This window comes from Limulus polyphemus, unplaced genomic scaffold (genome assembly GCF_000517525.1).
Source record: "Limulus polyphemus unplaced genomic scaffold, Limulus_polyphemus-2.1.2 Scaffold1245, whole genome shotgun sequence".
Classification (NCBI taxonomy): Eukaryota; Metazoa; Arthropoda; class Merostomata; order Xiphosura; family Limulidae; genus Limulus; species Limulus polyphemus.
In genome coordinates, this window is record NW_013666855.1 from 193,270 (window position 1) to 211,332 (window position 18,063).

The window sequence follows — 18,063 nt, forward strand, 5'->3', positions numbered from 1 at the left end:
AATAAAACTTGTTTGGCACTTCAAAATCTGTATGATGCACAGGTAATGTTGGAACCCCAGAGGCCTTATGCCTCCAATTAGTGATGGACTGTATAAGCTTGGGAAGCGTTGGCAATTGAGAATGACCAAATAACTTGACATGTTCAATAAAAGAGCTGTATTGCTCACTCATTACTATCCAAACCCATTCTTTCATTTCTGTGACAGCTACTTGTGCCTGAACTTTGGCTGAACTTGCAGTATGGTTGTTCTCACTGATGTAACAAATAATTTCTGGTATTGTGGTATCAGGCACTGTGTGTGCATGGGCTTTGCAAATGACTTTTTCACAGCACCAGAAATGTTTTGTACCATCTACATTTGCCTTATGAAAGTTATATAGGAAATTCAATTCCTCAATCAATTTTTGTTTTCCTTTTTCAGACATTAAAAACGAAGTAAGGCATTATAAAGGTGTGTGTGTGTGTTGTTTTTTTTTTTTTCACAAAGGTTGGATAGTGAATGACTAGATCTGGACTGCCATCTCTTGGTGTCAACAGGGCAGCAAAAACTAACCCTAGTATGTAGCACTATCTAGGGACCCAATTTTCTGGCCCAAATGTGTGTGTGTGTCTGTGTTTAAGATTGGTTTCAAATTATTTTTAGTGCAGTGACTAAATGTTGTATCAGTATTTCACTAAATTCCCTGGTGGCTCAGTAATAAGTTTGAGGGCTTATATTGCCAAAAAAATGGTTGGCACAAAGCGGTTATCCCATTCTGTAACTTCACGCTTAAAAAGAATTAAAAAACTGTTATACCAACATGTTATTTAAAAAAAAAGTAAACTGAACTTGATTTAACATTTGATTAATATATATTATATGTCTGTAATATATGTGTAAAACTCCTCCCACAGCTTTAAGTAAAAAAAAAAATTTATTTCGTGTGTCCACTTTTTAAAGAAACATGTTAATACTGCTTTATATTGCACCAAAATGAAAAATGTTATGAAATAGATGCTTGTTAATATTATATAAATAATAGGACCTTGTAGCATTTTTTCCTAAATTGTTTCTATAATGGAGAAATAGTACTTTTTTTTCTCTCCTAGAAAAACTTTTAAGTCAACAGAGATTAGCTCATCTCCCAAAATCAAAGTTGAAAAAGACAAGATAAATCCATTGGATGGTTATGACTTGAATAATCCTGCCAGTAAGTCATCTAGTAGATCCATATTTCTTTGATATAGGGTTGTATAACTGTATTGTTAATTTAAGATTAAATGTTTGTAAGTCTGATTGTGCAGTTTCTTAAACTTTCACTAGTTTCTGATATATATACATATTCGCTGTCTAGCATATAAGATTTGTTTATTCATTTTTATACACTCCTCCTATGTCTATCCTTTCAATGTTAAGCTTTGTCATAGCCTGATCCATTGTGATTGTTCTACTACCTAATAAGTGTGAAATTTAACCATATAATTAAATTGAAAATATTGTAATTTTGATTATTATTTTTAATGTAAATAATATACAAAAAACATTGTATTTTAACTCATACTTTTTTAAATCTTTAGTATTTATCAACAACAGAAACAAACTATATTAAAATATTGCAAGATCTTCTGAGTACATTATCCAAGTTTCAGAAGCTTTTTAAAAAATCCAGATTAGATTTGATTCATATAATTGTAATAATGTAAATGGAAATATTAGTGAACAAGCTTGGAACCAACAAACTGTAAATGAGAACTTTTTGGGTGTATTTTTTCATAATACTTATGATTTGTATCATTTGTCAAATAATGCTAAAATATCCATTTTATAATTTGATTTGCATATGAAAAATGTATGCATGTTGACATAACGGAGAAGTTGAAAATTATTGGAGGTATTTGGTATTTGTAAAATTAAAAATAGTTTTTAAATAATGTTTTTTATTGCCAAATAAACCTACATTTTTGGTAAATCACATTTAAAGTCTGAGGAAAATATTGAATTTTTGATTTATTCTTTCATTAAACTCCCACTTCTTTGTGATTGTTTAAAGCAGTTCATTGTTATTCAGGCACTATTTTGGAAATGTATTAAATGAGAATTAATTTTTTAACCACTCCCAGCCATTACTTAATGCTTTTTATGAAGCCAAATTAAGTTTTAAACATTTTCCCCATAAGTCACTTACAAAATATAATAAACTGAAATGTTAAGATTTGGAATTTATTTTTATGTATATTTGATTACACCATACCCTAATTTAATTTTTGTCCATAAGAAACCTTTTATTATCACTTGTTGACTTTAATAAGTAAAACTATATATTTACATAATTTTAATAATATATAAGATTTTATTGCAATCTTTCAACAAAGTGGGCTAGTGCATGATATTGATAGGCCTATGATTGTATTATTGCTGATAAATGTGTGTAAAACTTGGCTTTCATGTTAGTGGTTACAGTTATATTGCAGTATGTAACAAAATCATATAATGGGTTTTATTTCTTTAAGTTTCAAATTTGCAAAAAATGAATTTTAGCTCAGAAAATCTTTGAAGGGTTTGAATTGATTGAAGTACATTCCAGAGTTAGCTTTATGAATGCAAATACAAAAATGATCTACAAACTATTACTGATTTTATGAATTGTAAGCATTTGTTTTAGTCTTTATCTTTTGCTGCAATCTATAAATTGTATATAATATCCAAAAGTTTTTTTCCCATGACATGGTTAAATATCATGAAGTTTATCTGTAGTTGTAACATATATTATTTATAGTTTAGAAAAAACACACATTTCAGTGAGTATTTCTATATTTCTGAATATAAATTCTTTGAAAAGTTCTTATGGTGTCTTATCCTCGTATAGCTCAAGTTCTTATAAGAATGATCCACAAAAATGTTTAAGCTGGCTAATTCCTATAAATTGGGAAGATCCTATATAAATATTTTGACACAATCAAAATATCAGCCTTAAACACAACCTGTCTCCTAGCTTTGAGAATGACACTTTCACAGATGTTTTTTATTTTTTCTTCTCTTCTATGTATTCAATATAGATGAGATATACAGTTTTTCTTACTTGATTAGATAGCTTAGTATATTTTTTGTTTAACATTGGTATTTAGGTTATATAATGAAAAATAATTTACAATGAAAAAATTGGTTTTTGAGATAATGCTACTGTGGGCTAATATCATATATGATTGTGAGGTCTCATGTAGATATTATTCAGGAGCATGATTTAGATAATTTTAACATTTGTACATTAAATACCATACAAGACGAAGTGTTGGATAAGCTGTTCAAGGAATCTTGAACCTAGTGTATGTCATCTCGTACATGTAAGTACTAGTATAACTTAGATGTAAAAATGAGAAATAAATATATCCCAAGTTTTCATGTACAACCACAAAATATCAAATTGTTTACTGTACAGGCAGAGGTTTTTAAATAAAGATATTGTGTGACAAATCCATATATACTGCCCTTACACCACTTGTCACACGTGTGTATAGTACCTGATATTTTACCACATTACTTTATTATCATTACATGAGTTTAATTAAATATTTAATAAATGTCTCAACTAATATTTGAATAGAAAATCAAAGTAAATGGATGTAAAAGTGCATCAAAAGGTATTAAGTATGAGAAATAAAGCATATGAAGGTGGACAGGTGTAAAATAACATCTGTGGGCTTAAATGTTCTTTTCTTATGATGACTAGTGATACTGTAGCACTGGCAAGTTATTTTTAGCACATCCTATATTAATGCAGCCCCCAGGTGGCCTGGGTGTCTATCTATATGGCTTAGACCTCCTTACCAAGTGGTTATTGGGGAGGGGGACGTTCCAAGATTATCCTATATTAATGTAGCCCCCTGGTGGCCTGGGTGTCTATCTATATGGCTTAGACCTCCTTACCAAGGGGTTATTGGAGAGGGGGACGTTCCAAGATTATCACTCGTGCATAATTTAGGTATAGAAGTAGGTTTTCAAGGTTTCTGAACCCAAATCTGTCTATTCTCTGTTCTATATGTTCAAACAAGAATTCTAATAAAGATTTAAATTAAACATGGTATAATAACACTTGAATATGTAAAACATAGGTGTACATGTTTGTTTGTCAACATACATCTTTTACAGAATGCTAGTATAATGTACAATTGATTGAATATTATCAACCCACAATAATATACTAACCATCATTGACCTTGCATTTGTAACTTGGTCACACACACACATTTCAAATGCTGTATGATAACCAGTCTTTCAGTTAACATTACAAGTCTTTCACCTACAAAAAAACCTGTGTTTTAGTGAAGTATTTTTAATAAAATAAAGATTTGTCCATGAATATATTGAGTATTTGTTTTGAATTTTGTAATTTTCGTGTTAAAATCAAAAATATTTTCCTTATCTCAAATTTCCTTTGTGTAATCCCTAAAACCTCTTAAATGCATTTCAAAAATTTTTTTTTCAGTAAAACTGTATAGTTTATTTTCTTTATCCTATCTCAAAATGGGATCAGTAAAAACAACTGACTTTGTAACCACCAAAAAAAATCAAAATAAACTTAAATTACCCTTTTTTTTTCTTTCTAGAATGACTTTAGATTGTAACATGAAACTACATTCTTTTATCCTTACTAGCCCTATGTTCATAACAGTATTTATCTATTTATAATTAAATTATATTGTTGTAATTCCTTTTGAACTGTCTGACTACTATCTGCATCATTATAAGCTGTAAATCACTCTGGGAACATGTAGCTCGTGTTACACAATCAAATTACATTACCCCCCCCACCCCTAAACTGCTTGTGTGCATGCCTCATGAACCATTTTAATTATTTCTTATTTTACCTAAGCTCGTCTTAAATAACTTAAAGGTCCGGATTTTTAGATTTGAATTACTTTGATAATAATAAAGAAAGAATAAGTATGATAAACAAGAAATAAAGTATTTATCCAATCTTGCCCTCAATTGTCGAGGACAGTTAAGCCTGTTTTTTTTTTTTATAGTAATATAGAATATAGACTAAACATGCAAAAAGTAGACAAACTCCCCTAACTCTCAATTTTTCTGGCTTTTTACCTGTTTGACAAGAGCCATTACAAATTTATTCAAGATAGTCATTATAACATTCACATGTGAGTGAAATTAACAATATTCTGTTCAGAACACAACATTATACAATACGTCATTTGATAGATGAAAGCTTTGACTTTCTATTGGTTATAGGTAATGTACAATGAAACGTAAGAGAACTATCAATGAATTGTGATAATATGGTCAAACTGAAAGTTAGATGTCTGTCATTTAGTACTATTTCTTGTATGTGTGCTCACAAGGTGTAGAGTACAGTCCAATCAATTTTTTGTCCAGCCGTCTTATCCCTCTTTCAGGGAAAAGAATGGGTTCTACCCTTTATATGGTATTTATATGTTGGGTATATTATGAGTCATAACTACCGCATATCTTCAGGAAGATAGTATGGCTTCACAGAAATAGTCAATAAATTCTAGGCATTCTGACATTCACTGCTTTACTTCTAGAGCTGAATATCAACATTTAGTTACGATAAACTTGAGAGAATAACATCCTTCCTATCATTTCCATAAAATGAAAGCAGTTAGTATTGTAGAAGCCTCAAAATCTATCCCAGTTCTGCACATGAGCAGATATAAAATTGATTAATTATGTAAATGAGAGCAATAGGCCTGAAAATATTGCAAGCAATTTTTGAGAACTGAAATATTTAAATATTTTATTACTAATTAATTTGGAGAATTTATAAATTGTTTGAGTATATGCTAGTTTAATCAACAATCAATTTCTAGTTGCTATTATAAGAAATTATTCTTTTGTAATATAAACTAGTACCTCTTAATACTTATGTTTAAAGTGCTATATAATTAAAAAAAAAAAAGGTACCAGTTGCAGCCTTCAAATACTGTATATTAAGTAAGTATATTGCTTTCTGGAATTCAGAAAACTAAGACTGGATAAGGAATGTTAATTAAACTGCCAGTTTGGTACTTAATATTAAGTAAGTTCTTAACCTACACACTTTGGGTTGTTTGTAAGAACTGCTTTTTCTGTAATTTAATCTTGATTATGCATGACATACTTTTTTCACGTTTGTATGAAATTATAATAACAAGTAAACAAAACTAATTTTCATATTTTCAATTACGGTTATTACAGCACCGATCTATGTGTAAAAGTAATTACTGTTTAAAAAGTACCTTATTAAAAGAAATGGTTGGAGTGTATTTTTTTATATCTTTATGGTAGTGTGTTATAAGGTAGTGATGTACTTAAAAACAGTTTTCCAGGTATTTAAAGTACTGAAAGGCTACTGTAGGGATATGGATTTTTTTCATAAAAGTCTGTCACTTAATTTTGTACAAAAAGCTGTAAGTGCAGGTTGACCCTGTAGTAGAGCTTTGGAGCTGGATTCAAATCCACAAGTTCTTGCATACTAAGATATGGATGCATAATAAATGTGAACAAATCTTTTAATATGAGCAGTAGGATGATGCTGACTAGTTGTCTTTTCTCTGGTTAGTATTTCAAGTTAGGGATGAATGTAGATACATATTTTTAGTACGGTTCACCATAAATACAAGTACTAAAAGCTGTATTAGTAAAATTGCAGCAGTATTTTAAAAATGTCTTACTTAATAGAAGTTATGCAAGGACATTTAATTTTGATAATTTTGTGGTATGTTTGTATGAATTTTATTGTATACAGTTGCACAATTGTTATGTGATGTATTTTGAACCTCCTTTAGAAATTTGTATGTGTGTGTCTTTCTAAAATCTGTGATAGCTTATAATATTAAGCTGTTGGTGTCCATCCTTGTTTAACTATCTTGATTTCCAAACCTCTCACTGTAGTGTTAGTCTTTTCCTAACCCAACCCCCCCCCCTTTTTTTTTTGGATTTAAATGTACATTCTTTGAGATGATTTCAACTCCTACAACTCAGTCTTCAAGAACACTTGACTTTCAATATCTAACATTTTGCCATATGGTTGGCCACACTGTGGACACCAGTAGTTATGGCAGGTTGGAAAGATTACTAAGTGCTGTGGACACTTATCGTGTGTAGGTGTTGTAATCATCGATGACCACCCAGAACTGTTTGAAGATGACACAGCCTTATTATGTGATGCAGATGACGGTTTTCAAGAGGTTACTTCAAAGAAGCGACATAAAGTTTTAGTGGACAACGATATGAAAAAGATGAAAAAAGAGGTAACTCTTTAATTTATTTAGAGTGAATGTTTTAATAATATTTTGGAGCATACTTACCTACAGTACCTGTATGTAAAAATTTGAATGTTAGACCAGTAGAAAATTAAAATTGGCTTACACTGGTAATAAACTGATTAGGTTAACATTTGTTTAAAATAAACTACCACACAACATTGAACAAAGTTTAAATTCATGTAAAATGAAGTCTACTGTTACTTGTTATAGTTTTCTGTTGGCTAATGTAAGATATCCTCTAGTTTTAAAATACTATTTAAGTTGCAGTATTTTTATTCATAATGAAAATGTTTTTCATGTGTAAAGAATGGCACCTAGAAGAAAAAGTGAAACCTAAGTAAGAAGTAACTAACTTAAGTTACTTGCGATATCCTTAATGGTGTATTTTAATGACCAAGGCACATTATAGACTTTTCCAAAATAATGTCATGCCATCTAGTGTCTATGTGATAGCAGTGTATGTATATTCAAGGAAGTGAAAAAACTTAAATGCCTTTTCACTGTTGTACTTTTGGTTGCATCAATAGACAGGGTTTAGAACTGGGTATGTTTTTTCAGATTCCCAGCTGATTAAAAAAAAATAAAAAATCAGTCTGGGTTGCTGTAGTTTATATTTTGTGAAAGGTTATGTTAGCTTATTTTGATATGCCATTTTGGCTTTACATGATTCAGAGCATATTTACTCAGACGTATTGCTACCATAGTCACAAAATATTGGTTGACTTCATGGTCAAAATAGCTGATATCAGCATTGCTCTACCTGTAAATCACATGATCTGGAAAAGTCTATTGAATATTCCTTCCCAAACTCCTTATCATCTAAAGTTTCTGTAGTAATCTCAATATTTACTCTATTTTTAACACTGTAGAATACAATGTTGCAAAAAGTACTTAATCATACTTTTGTGTATAATAAAAAAAAATTGGTATTTTAAAAGTTAAATTACTACTCACTGAAACTTATGGTAACTGGGCTTTATACTCACTTAAGAATTAAACCATAACTAGTTACTTTCCAGTACTTAAAAGGCCCAATTTTTGTGTTAATAAAAGTATTTTCAAATCAGTTTTAAATGTCAATATCCAGAAATTTTCCAAACTACACCTAAAGTTATTATTAATTTGGTATCGTAAAATCAGAATGCAATTTCTTGTGTACACTGTATTATAATTGAGTAGGAACAAACAAGAGTAGTGTGTGTAACCATGCTATTGAAAAGCAACAGAATGATTTGATTTTGTACTTGTCTAATCAATCAAGCTTTAAGAATTGAACTGAAAACTTTCTGTTTATTGAAAGGTTGCCAAATCTGAACTTAAACCTGGTTCTGTTTCTGAGGGCTATTTTTAACAAGGAAAAATATTAGAAATACAGATATCTTGTAACTTTTCTTTGGAGTCATGATTTTTTGTGGCTGTTAAATTGTTAGAATCTGTCTTTGATGTAAATAAAATTGTTATATTCAAGCTATTCCTAAGTATTAAAAATCCTAAATTCTGAAAATCTATTGTAGTATTAATTGTATTGCATGTAACCTTGAGTACACAATGACTTTCAAAATGAATTGAAAATACACCTTTCATGTTTTAAGTTTATTGGGTGGTTATATGTAGTTTTTAAACATGCAGCATTTTAGTTTTAATATCTAACATTTTTAAATGTGTATTCTGCTGCTCATATATATAGCTATTAAATGGAAATACTTTCCAGAGTTTGTACAACACAACTGTTAAAAGTTGTTTCAAATATATTAAATTTACTAATTTGTTTTAATATTACTGTATCGATTCTGCAGAAAAGATTTAATACTGAATATAATAAGGGGTTCTATTTATTATTTTTATAATTCACTGTTAAGATGTTTTGTTTTCTGGAGTTTAATTACGATGAGCTTGCACAGAAAAGCACTATGTAGACCTAAGCCTACAACTATCATGCAAAAAAAAAGAGGGTGTAGAATAAGTAATTTATTGTAACTTCCCTAACTTCATTAAGACCATTATAATTATTCTGTTAGGGTAGATGATTAAATACTGTAGTATTATTTGTATGCACGTTTATACAGTTACAAAAATTGCATGTTCGAAAAATGTTTTTTTACAATGTTTCTAGCTTCCTTGAAGATAAGAGGTTGCAAAACAAATAATCATTAGTTGCATGCTTACTGCTTAGAGAACAATTGTGCTAGAAGTTAATGAACAAGCATAATAAATAAGTAAAGATTTGTAATTACATTTTGAAAACTAACAAGTTACTTGTGTGCAGAAAATTTAAATGTTTTGTTGCCAAAATTTGTGTATGTGAACACACATTTCTTGAGCAGAAAATTGTAATTAGCTTTAGTAATTTAGAACGTGTTAGTTGGTTTATTCAAAATGAACAAACTTGAAGTATACATTTTGTGATAGTGTTTGAAGCTGGATTGGGTGGAAGATCTAAAAGCACTGTCTCATTCTACATTGTAGAAAAGGCACCAAGTTAAAATCATAAGGATCTCAAATGATTATCTTAAACATTTGTATACTTAAAAAATAATTTAAAAATTAATAATCTAATAAAATATTTCATTGTTTGACAGTCCTGTTTTTCATGAGTTGATTTTTCAAACACTTACGTAGTCTACATAATTTTAGTTCATTACTTAAAACCATATTTCAAGGCTCAAGTGGTGAGACTTGATACTTTTGGGTGTATGTGTGTGTGTTGTATATTTTCACTGAAGAAAGTTTGCCATGATGATGAAATAATTTTCTGTCAATCCAATGATACCAAGTGATTATTTACTGCAACTGAGCAACATAAGTGATTAAAAGAGCTCTCTCAAGTCACCAGACATCTTTTAAATTGTTCAGTTTTTTGTTTTTTTTCCCCATGCAGCCTCAAAACAAGCTTAAGAATAGTTCCCAAAAACGACAACACAAACTTCCTCCAAGACTGGCTAAACAAAAAGAAAATAACAGACTAAATCTCACTAAATCAGTAGCTGTTTCTTCTACGTTTAATGGAGGAAATCTGGGGGCATCAACTGATGGTTCACTGGAAATTGGAGGAAATACTGTAAAATTTCTTGTGAAAGGTGAGAATTTTAATGAATGTATTTTGCAGTTGTAGTTTTTACAATAACTCTGAATTTTTTATTTTTCAAAAATTTAATGAAAATAATGGTAAATGTTAATGAAATTATATTATTACAAAATATGCAATTCAAAACAAAATTGAAAAAGTTAGTATTAACCTGATTTTTTCCCCCCCTTTCTTGTATTAGAAGCAACTCCTGCTCCACCACCTCTGGTGAATGCTTGGGACAAACCTATCACACATGCCTTTCGTTCTCAGTCTCCATGTGTTTCTACTCCTGTCACCATAGTAAGCAGCAACGGTATGATTGGAAATGTATCTGGTACAGATAGCACATGGGGAAGCAGTTTGAACACTAGTACAATAACTAGTTCAATCAATCCAGCACTACAGGCTCTGACAGTTTGCTCGAAGTCCAGCAGTTTTGATCGCAGTGAGCAGCATGACAGTGGCATAGAGGTTAGTGATCAACCAGCTTCAGCAGCCTCTTCTCAGCGCTCTTCCCCCAGCAACGACTGTAAAACTCTTGATTCAAAACCACAAGTGGCAGCTACCAGTGACACATGTGCTGAATTGGTGAGTGGGTTAACCCTGAAGTAGTCGCACAATATTTGTATAATGGTAATCCATCACAATAGACCTCAAATTTAGTGCGAGCACTCTCCTTTTAAGCTGAATATGCACATGTGTCATTATTGGTTAATTAAGTCACAGCAACAAATTTTCACTAACATGTTATAGTTGACAATAATACATGGAAGTAATGTTTTGTTTTGGAAAAAGTATTGATTAGTACAGCAACATTGAGCTCTGTGCAGTTATAAAACAATGTGCTATGAAGGGAGATATATTTTCTTCCATATGGTATAATGAGCCACTTGTAACAGAATTATATTAGAATAAATATGAATTCAGGTGAGGTTATTCTGGTTATACTCTGTGTCAAGTATGCTTTTAGAAATTTTAAAGTAATCTATATTTTTCTGCTATCTTTCTTGTCTTGGATTTGTGTGGTCATTATGGGTAATGTGTACATCATACAGATTCTTAGGTGATCATAAAATTTGGAATGCAACAGTTGAGCTCCACACAAATTTACTTCTTTATTAAATCACATTTTTATATTTAAAAAACATTGAGCTTCAAGGCAGAAAATTCTAAAACTTATCTTGTCCAGAACTGTTATATGAAATGTGTAAATCCATAATATTTGAGGGGGTGGCATGAATACTAATTTAATCCTCTCGCTACGGGCATCCTTTTCTGCACCTGTCACAAGGTTTGAGTAGTGTTCAAACTTAATTAACCTACTTTTTTATCATGGTATACAAATATATTTGGCATAAAACTTTGCTAATAATCCAAATTCAGTGTATGTTTTAAGCTCTTAATTTTATAAAGCAATATTAAAAACAACCTGAATTTCCCCTTGTATGAGAATTGTGTCATTTGATCTCTGGGTATCCCTTCTTCTCCAATTTATATACCATTTCCCTGAGAATTTCAAAATTAAATTATTCATTATAATCTTATCATTGCTCAGGCACAGCATACTTTTCATAGCCTTCAATATTATTTAGTTACAGAACAATAAAATAGCAAATCATACCACTCTTGCCAAGCCCACTTGTCAATATCCTCTCTTTCAGAAATTGCCAATAGTTCTCTTACATTTAATACTATATTATTTATAGCCAATAAAAAGCTAAGGGTTTAATCAGTCAAGTGAAATATTACACTACAGTGTTTTATGTACACAGATTTGTCCATTTCACTTCCAGTTCAAGTTTATTCCAACAGGAAACAATGAGCTCAGCTGAATATATAACAACTCTTGTTTCATAGTTAGAAATTCAGAAAAACTGTGATAGCAATAGGACATCGTTTGCTTTGTGCATGTTATTATTCTGTTCTTTGGTGTACAGTATTTAATTAAATAAAAAATTTAGTGCATTAGTACCATCAGTATATTAAAAAACAAAAGTAGAGTTAAGAGTCATTGACAGTCGACAGCAAAAAAAAAAAAAAGACCTGGGTAAGTACTTTTTTCATGTATATTCGTTTATTATTAATATTATAAAGAGGTAAAGTGTAAAAATTAGAAAGTTTTTTAGGTAAGATTAGGTAAAATAAAGAATTTTTCAAAATGTATGCTTGTGAGTAGCCTGTGCAATATGTAATTTGATAGTGATTTACAACTTATATGGCAGAAATATTGAGAAATGGTATGGTTCAAAGGGCAATAAAATAATTTAAACAGATGTATACTGCTATGAGTTTAAAGCTATTTAAAATAAACAAATGTTTCATGTTACAATTTGAAGTTGTTTTAGAAATAAAATAGTGATTTCAATTTTTGTTTGGAAATTTAATTCATATTAGAAAAAGTAGTTCTATGACTAATGGATTTTGAGAAAGAAAATAACTCCTGGTGTCAGATTGTATGTTTAAGATTTTGTTAGCATCACAAACTTGCAAATTGTAAAACAAAATGTGGATAGTTGAATTTTTAGTTTTTGATTTCAACTTCCAACATTTATTGTTTTTAATGTATTTGTGTTAAAAATAAGCAACAAACTCATTAAATCTTCACATTTTTAGATTTGTTTCATACACCATATAAAATACCAATCACAACATGGTGTAAAAATTGATAATTAAAGATACAATTTTTTGTAATTTCATAATCCAAAACAAATTTTAATAAAACATACTTAAAAAGAAAATCAAATTAACTTTTTTTTTCTTGTAGAGTTAGTTTTACTGGAAAATAAACGTTTGAAATTTATGAGGTTTTAAAGATTATGCAAAATAAATTTTAGATTTTTATGATGAAGAAAAGTATTTTTAATCTTAATATAAAAATCACTTTCCACTCGGAGCAGTCAATACTTTGACTCCATATATAATCATGGAGAAATTTTTAGTGTAAATATTTCATTAAACATTTTGTCCACAAATGACTTTTGATGCTGCTTACTAAAAACTTACAAAATGTCATGAAGATACACAAAACATTAAAATTTATAGTATGGAAACTAATGGTCAGTTTGAGGTCAATTGCTCAGTTAAATCAACAAAGCCCATAGCGAGAGAGTTAAGTTCTGAAATCTTTCTAGTTAATCTAGATATGATCTTTCCACTTAATTTTTGCTCAGTTGATTACAGATATGTAAGCTAATTACTTTATTATAACCAATATCCTATCCTGCTACTTGTGTGGTTGGAAAACTTTTTGAATATTTAGGAATGAAAGCTCACTTGGGTAACTTAAAGTTAAAACTCTCATACTATAGACTTTAGGTATGCTTGTCTAAAATATATATTTGTCATATTTTCAAAAATGCATTGCATTTTCATTAGAAGATAGTTTGACTTGTGCAGAAACTCCTGTCAGTATTCAAAAATTAGATTTAATATTTCAGTTTTAAAGAGGAAGAGGTTTAATCTTCAAAAGAGATTCAAAATTTTCCCCCCTAGAGTCTTACAATATTTCAGAACAATTTTCAGCTGTGTTCCTTTCACTTTATAGACCCACTGAACAAGGGACTTTGCCCTTTTGTATCATACTGGGGGAGGAACTTCCTCAAAGTCATCAATGATGAACTATGATGCTAAGAAAACAAATATTTAACTTTTAGTTATGCTAATTTAATTGTAAAAAAATGTGATTTTTAACACTTTGAATTGTGTGATAGCTATGTAGCATTTTTCTCCAATATGCTGAATTTTTAGTAAATGCATATTTAATATGCTGTTTTGTATTTTTTTTTCATGATAGAGCAAGGATTATTTGACAAAGTAAATCTATCACCTTTGCTCTTCCAGCTTGTGGGAACACCTATTTGGTTTTCATGGTATTTTCCTAAAACAAGCACTTCAAAAATAGAATGTTTAACATTAGTTTCAAAGTTAATTTTATCATTTAGTGTAAAAAATAGTGAGAGCCATGGATCTTTAAGCAGGAACTTTTAAATTTAAAGTGATTTAGAATTTTTTGACATTTGAAGTTTCTTTTAATAATAAACAAGTCCTTGGATCATAAGCAAGCTAGTTGTTAAGTTATGCAAGTAGAATAATACTTACTTTTAAGTACCAGTTTTGATATTGTAGTTGTTATGGTTACTTTCATGAATTATCAGTGTTCTGTGTGAATTTGGTGTACAGGAAAGATTAGTTCGATGTGGTAACTGAATTACTTAGATCATTTTCTATTGAAGTTCTTCCTTTTGTTCTGATCACTGTACACCACAATATTGGAATTAGTATTTTTTTCTTTCTTTCTTTTTTTTTCTTTTCATTTTTTATTGTTGTAGTTATGGAAAATGCAGCAGGAATTTTGCAATGAAAGTATTTTCCATTAGCACTCCATCCTGGGAATAGATACACTGAGGCTAGTTAATTATTTATCAAATGAATACAGGTCAAATAGACCTTTTCTCCTCACTTAGTTACAAATTTCATAAAAGAAAAAGAAAATTCTTCCTTTGTTTTAAAGGTAAATGATTTCGACAGTGGCAAACGAATGAGTACAGTGATATTTGAAAACAAGAACTTCAAAGCAGAAAATGCAGTTTTAGACCAGTTTGGAAACTACACAAAATCCTCAAATGTAAAGGTAGGATAACTTGGTGAATTAGTTAGTAATTATTTTGTCATTTTGGTACATTAAGAAAGACCTTTTACAGTGTAATTATGTATTTTTATAAATTGTTCTTCTATTTTGATTATTATTGGTTAACTTCAAACTCTTGCTTTCAGAAAGAAATGTAAAACAAAAGCTCAAATACTACTTAAACAATAATAATATAAAAGGCTAAGGTTGCTAACTTTAGCTTTAGTTATGAAGGATGGTGGAATACTTTAAAAAAGATTTTAAAAAAATTGTGAACGTGTTCTCTCATTGGTTTTGACATAGAAGTGAACAACAAATGTTTTTAATCCTACCCAAACCAGTGATCACCTTTCAGGTATCAATTGCACACCTACATACTAAATTTTAGTAAAAATTATATTTCTTTCTAGTTCAATGATATTTTAGAACTGATACTTTGTCATGTTGTAATATTTATTTCAATATTACATTTCTGTGCATCTCCGAGAAGTCTTGCCTGTGAACAGTATGTGTAGGTGTTGTTTTTTTTCCTCACTTTCCTACCCACTATAAAGAATGGGTTTAAATTTTCTTAAATTCTCAAAATTTATTATTAGAAGTAGTAATACAGCATCTTATTCCTTCATTTTTGACCTCACAACATGTGAGCTGAAAAACTTGAAATAAAATTGCCTTAAAAACAACTACATGCAAAGTTTTAAATATCATTGCATAGAGCAGATTATAAACTATTTATGTTGGTGTAGAGTAAATAATCTGAGAAGTAATCCATTTTGTGGGATAGCGATTAGATACAGTTCTTGTGGAGAATGACTGTTTAATGGGAAGTTTGAAAGGTTTTTAAACAAAACAAGTCTGGGAAGTTGAGTTAAATTGTATTTGTTTGAAAGCTAAATCTAGTTGTTGAATGTTAGTCTTAAGTTTATAAGAATTTAATCATTGAAAATAAACCATATTTATTACGTACAAATTGATGTTGACCAAATCATCATCTAGCCTTACCTCACTCTACCATATATTACTGATAAATCTTTCAGTTTTTGCCATGTTTTTTACAGTTCATAGTTGGAAGTGGTTATATCTGATATGGAACTTTCTGAAACATATACACTGAGACAAGTTATTGTTGGTTTCTTCTTCCAAAGTGGTGTGTTCAAAATATTTGAAAGGATAGAAAAAGTAAATCATATGTTGTTTTTAAAGCCAAAACTAGATACTATTTAGTAAGTACTTACTAATTTCATGTAATTTGGGAAATCCTCCACATCCCTTTGGCTTCATACAGTATCTTTCCATTTGATTTCATAAAAATGAACTTCTGAATGTCACTATCTGAAACACTTTAATCATATAGCATGTTAAAAATAGGCAATTTTAAAGTAAGTTGTTGTTGTTTTGGTAGATTCATGATAAAATAAATAAAAGTATAGCATACTGTTATGCAGTATGTGCATAACTACTGACCCACAAGCCATGTTTAGTACACGATTGGTCTTTGCAACCTACTAGTTACAAGTAATAAATTATTAGTTCGCCTTGTACAAAAATAGCTGAGATGTTAAGATCTGCTTGCCAAAGTATAAATGAGATGTATGCATTGATCTCCTTACCTCAAAATATTTTCCAAACTCATAATGCTTAAGCAAAAAATGTTTTGGAAAACACAATAGAGTTTAATGAAAAGAACTACCAAACAGGTTTGTATAGATTTTGCAAGGGATATTATATTTCATAAGTCTGGAATTGTGGAAGATGAGTCATCAGATTAAAATTGATCAGTCCCCTATCAGATTTAAAGTATTTATCATCAGTTAGCTTGTAAGGTGAGACCAATCAATAGCTATTCCACTTGATTAGTTATGTTGCAGTTGGTGTGTTTGTTTTTCTTGTCATGTATTATCTGATGTGTGTTTGATGAAAATTGTTTTATGTACAAGTGGCCTTGTAGTACTAGGTTCCATTATGGATGACTATTTGTTGTATTTGGGCTTGTGCTTTGAGTGCTACAAAAAACCAGTTGAGTATATTTTTGTCAGATTTGCCACTTTTAATATGGTATTTAGTCTTAAACACTTAGGTGTTGTACAATATAATTTAATTAAGGATATAGCAGAAATATAATTCAGAGTAAGAGTGTAGTTTGGATCACTGTATTTAGGTGCACAGTACTACTGCTGATACATGGTACAAGTTATATCTTTGAAAGTGTTTTCCTAGATTAACATTGTGATTATGATATGCATAACCTCCCTTTAGGTGCACACTTTATGTAGAATGCAGTACAGCTATATTCCTTTTGCATAATGGCTTGCAAACATTTCATTAGTGTGAGCCTTATAAACCACTTGATAAGCAATGTGTCAAAACATTGGTTCCTTAGCAAAAAAAATATAAATTTTACTGAATAATATAATTATATATAATTATAATTTGTTCAGTGGTTACCTTTATGCATTTTTAAATATTCAAGTTAGACATATTTCCTTATGGGGGGGGGGGAGTTGTCTGGAAGTATAAAAAAAACAACTAGGATAGCTGACAAAGGGTATAGAGGATAAAGTTAACTCTCTTTAGGTAGGTAAAAGTGTCCATGTCTCGACCTTTTATAATTACTTTCAAAATTTAATTAAACTACTTTATTATCAATGTATACAAATATACTTGGTATTGAAATCTAGTTAATAAATCTAATTTTAATATTATATAAGCTTTAATTTCTTAATCTTAAAGAAATATTTAAATAAATCTTAATCTCCCCTTGTATGAGAATCGTGACACTTGTTCACTATATTTTTTTTCAACACCTCTCTCTGATGTATTGAGTAATTTACTCAATATAGCTATTACTAAGGCAGAGTCCACTTTTCATAGCTTTCAATCTTTGTTTACTAGAAAGTGAGACCCAGTTGCCATACTCACCTGTCACATCTTTTCTCTCTCTTGCAAAATGGCAATAATTATCTGTGTGTTCTGTTAAATCATTTATAACCAATAGAAAGAAGGTCTTAATTTACCCAATGATTTATAATACTACATTGTTCACAGTACAGTTTTTTTGTTTACAATTTGAAAGTTGCTCTTGTCCAGTTGAGATTGAGTAGCTAAGG

The 18,063-nt window shown here is 29.9% G+C and overlaps 1 protein-coding gene across 9 annotated transcripts in view; it reads left to right on the top strand.

Annotated features, from left to right (window-relative positions):
- The window catches only part of LOC106462773 (protein PRRC2C-like), an 88,546-nt gene that overhangs the window by 51,045 nt on the left and 19,438 nt on the right, over window positions 1-18,063 (top strand). For 4 of the 9 annotated variants that reach the window (XM_013922725.2, XM_013922726.2, XM_022390105.1 and 1 more), the window contains exons 20-24: window positions 1,092-1,192; window positions 7,102-7,247; window positions 10,141-10,339; window positions 10,529-10,917; window positions 14,840-14,959. In XM_013922725.2, coding sequence (XP_013778179.1) covers window positions 1,092-1,192; window positions 7,102-7,247; window positions 10,141-10,339; window positions 10,529-10,917; window positions 14,840-14,959 — 955 coding nt within the window. The remainder of the gene's footprint in view (window positions 1-1,091; window positions 1,193-7,101; window positions 7,248-10,140; window positions 10,340-10,528; window positions 10,918-14,839; window positions 14,960-18,063) is intronic. The other 5 variants (XM_013922730.2, XM_022390106.1, XM_013922728.2 and 2 more) reach the window with 4 other exon arrangements.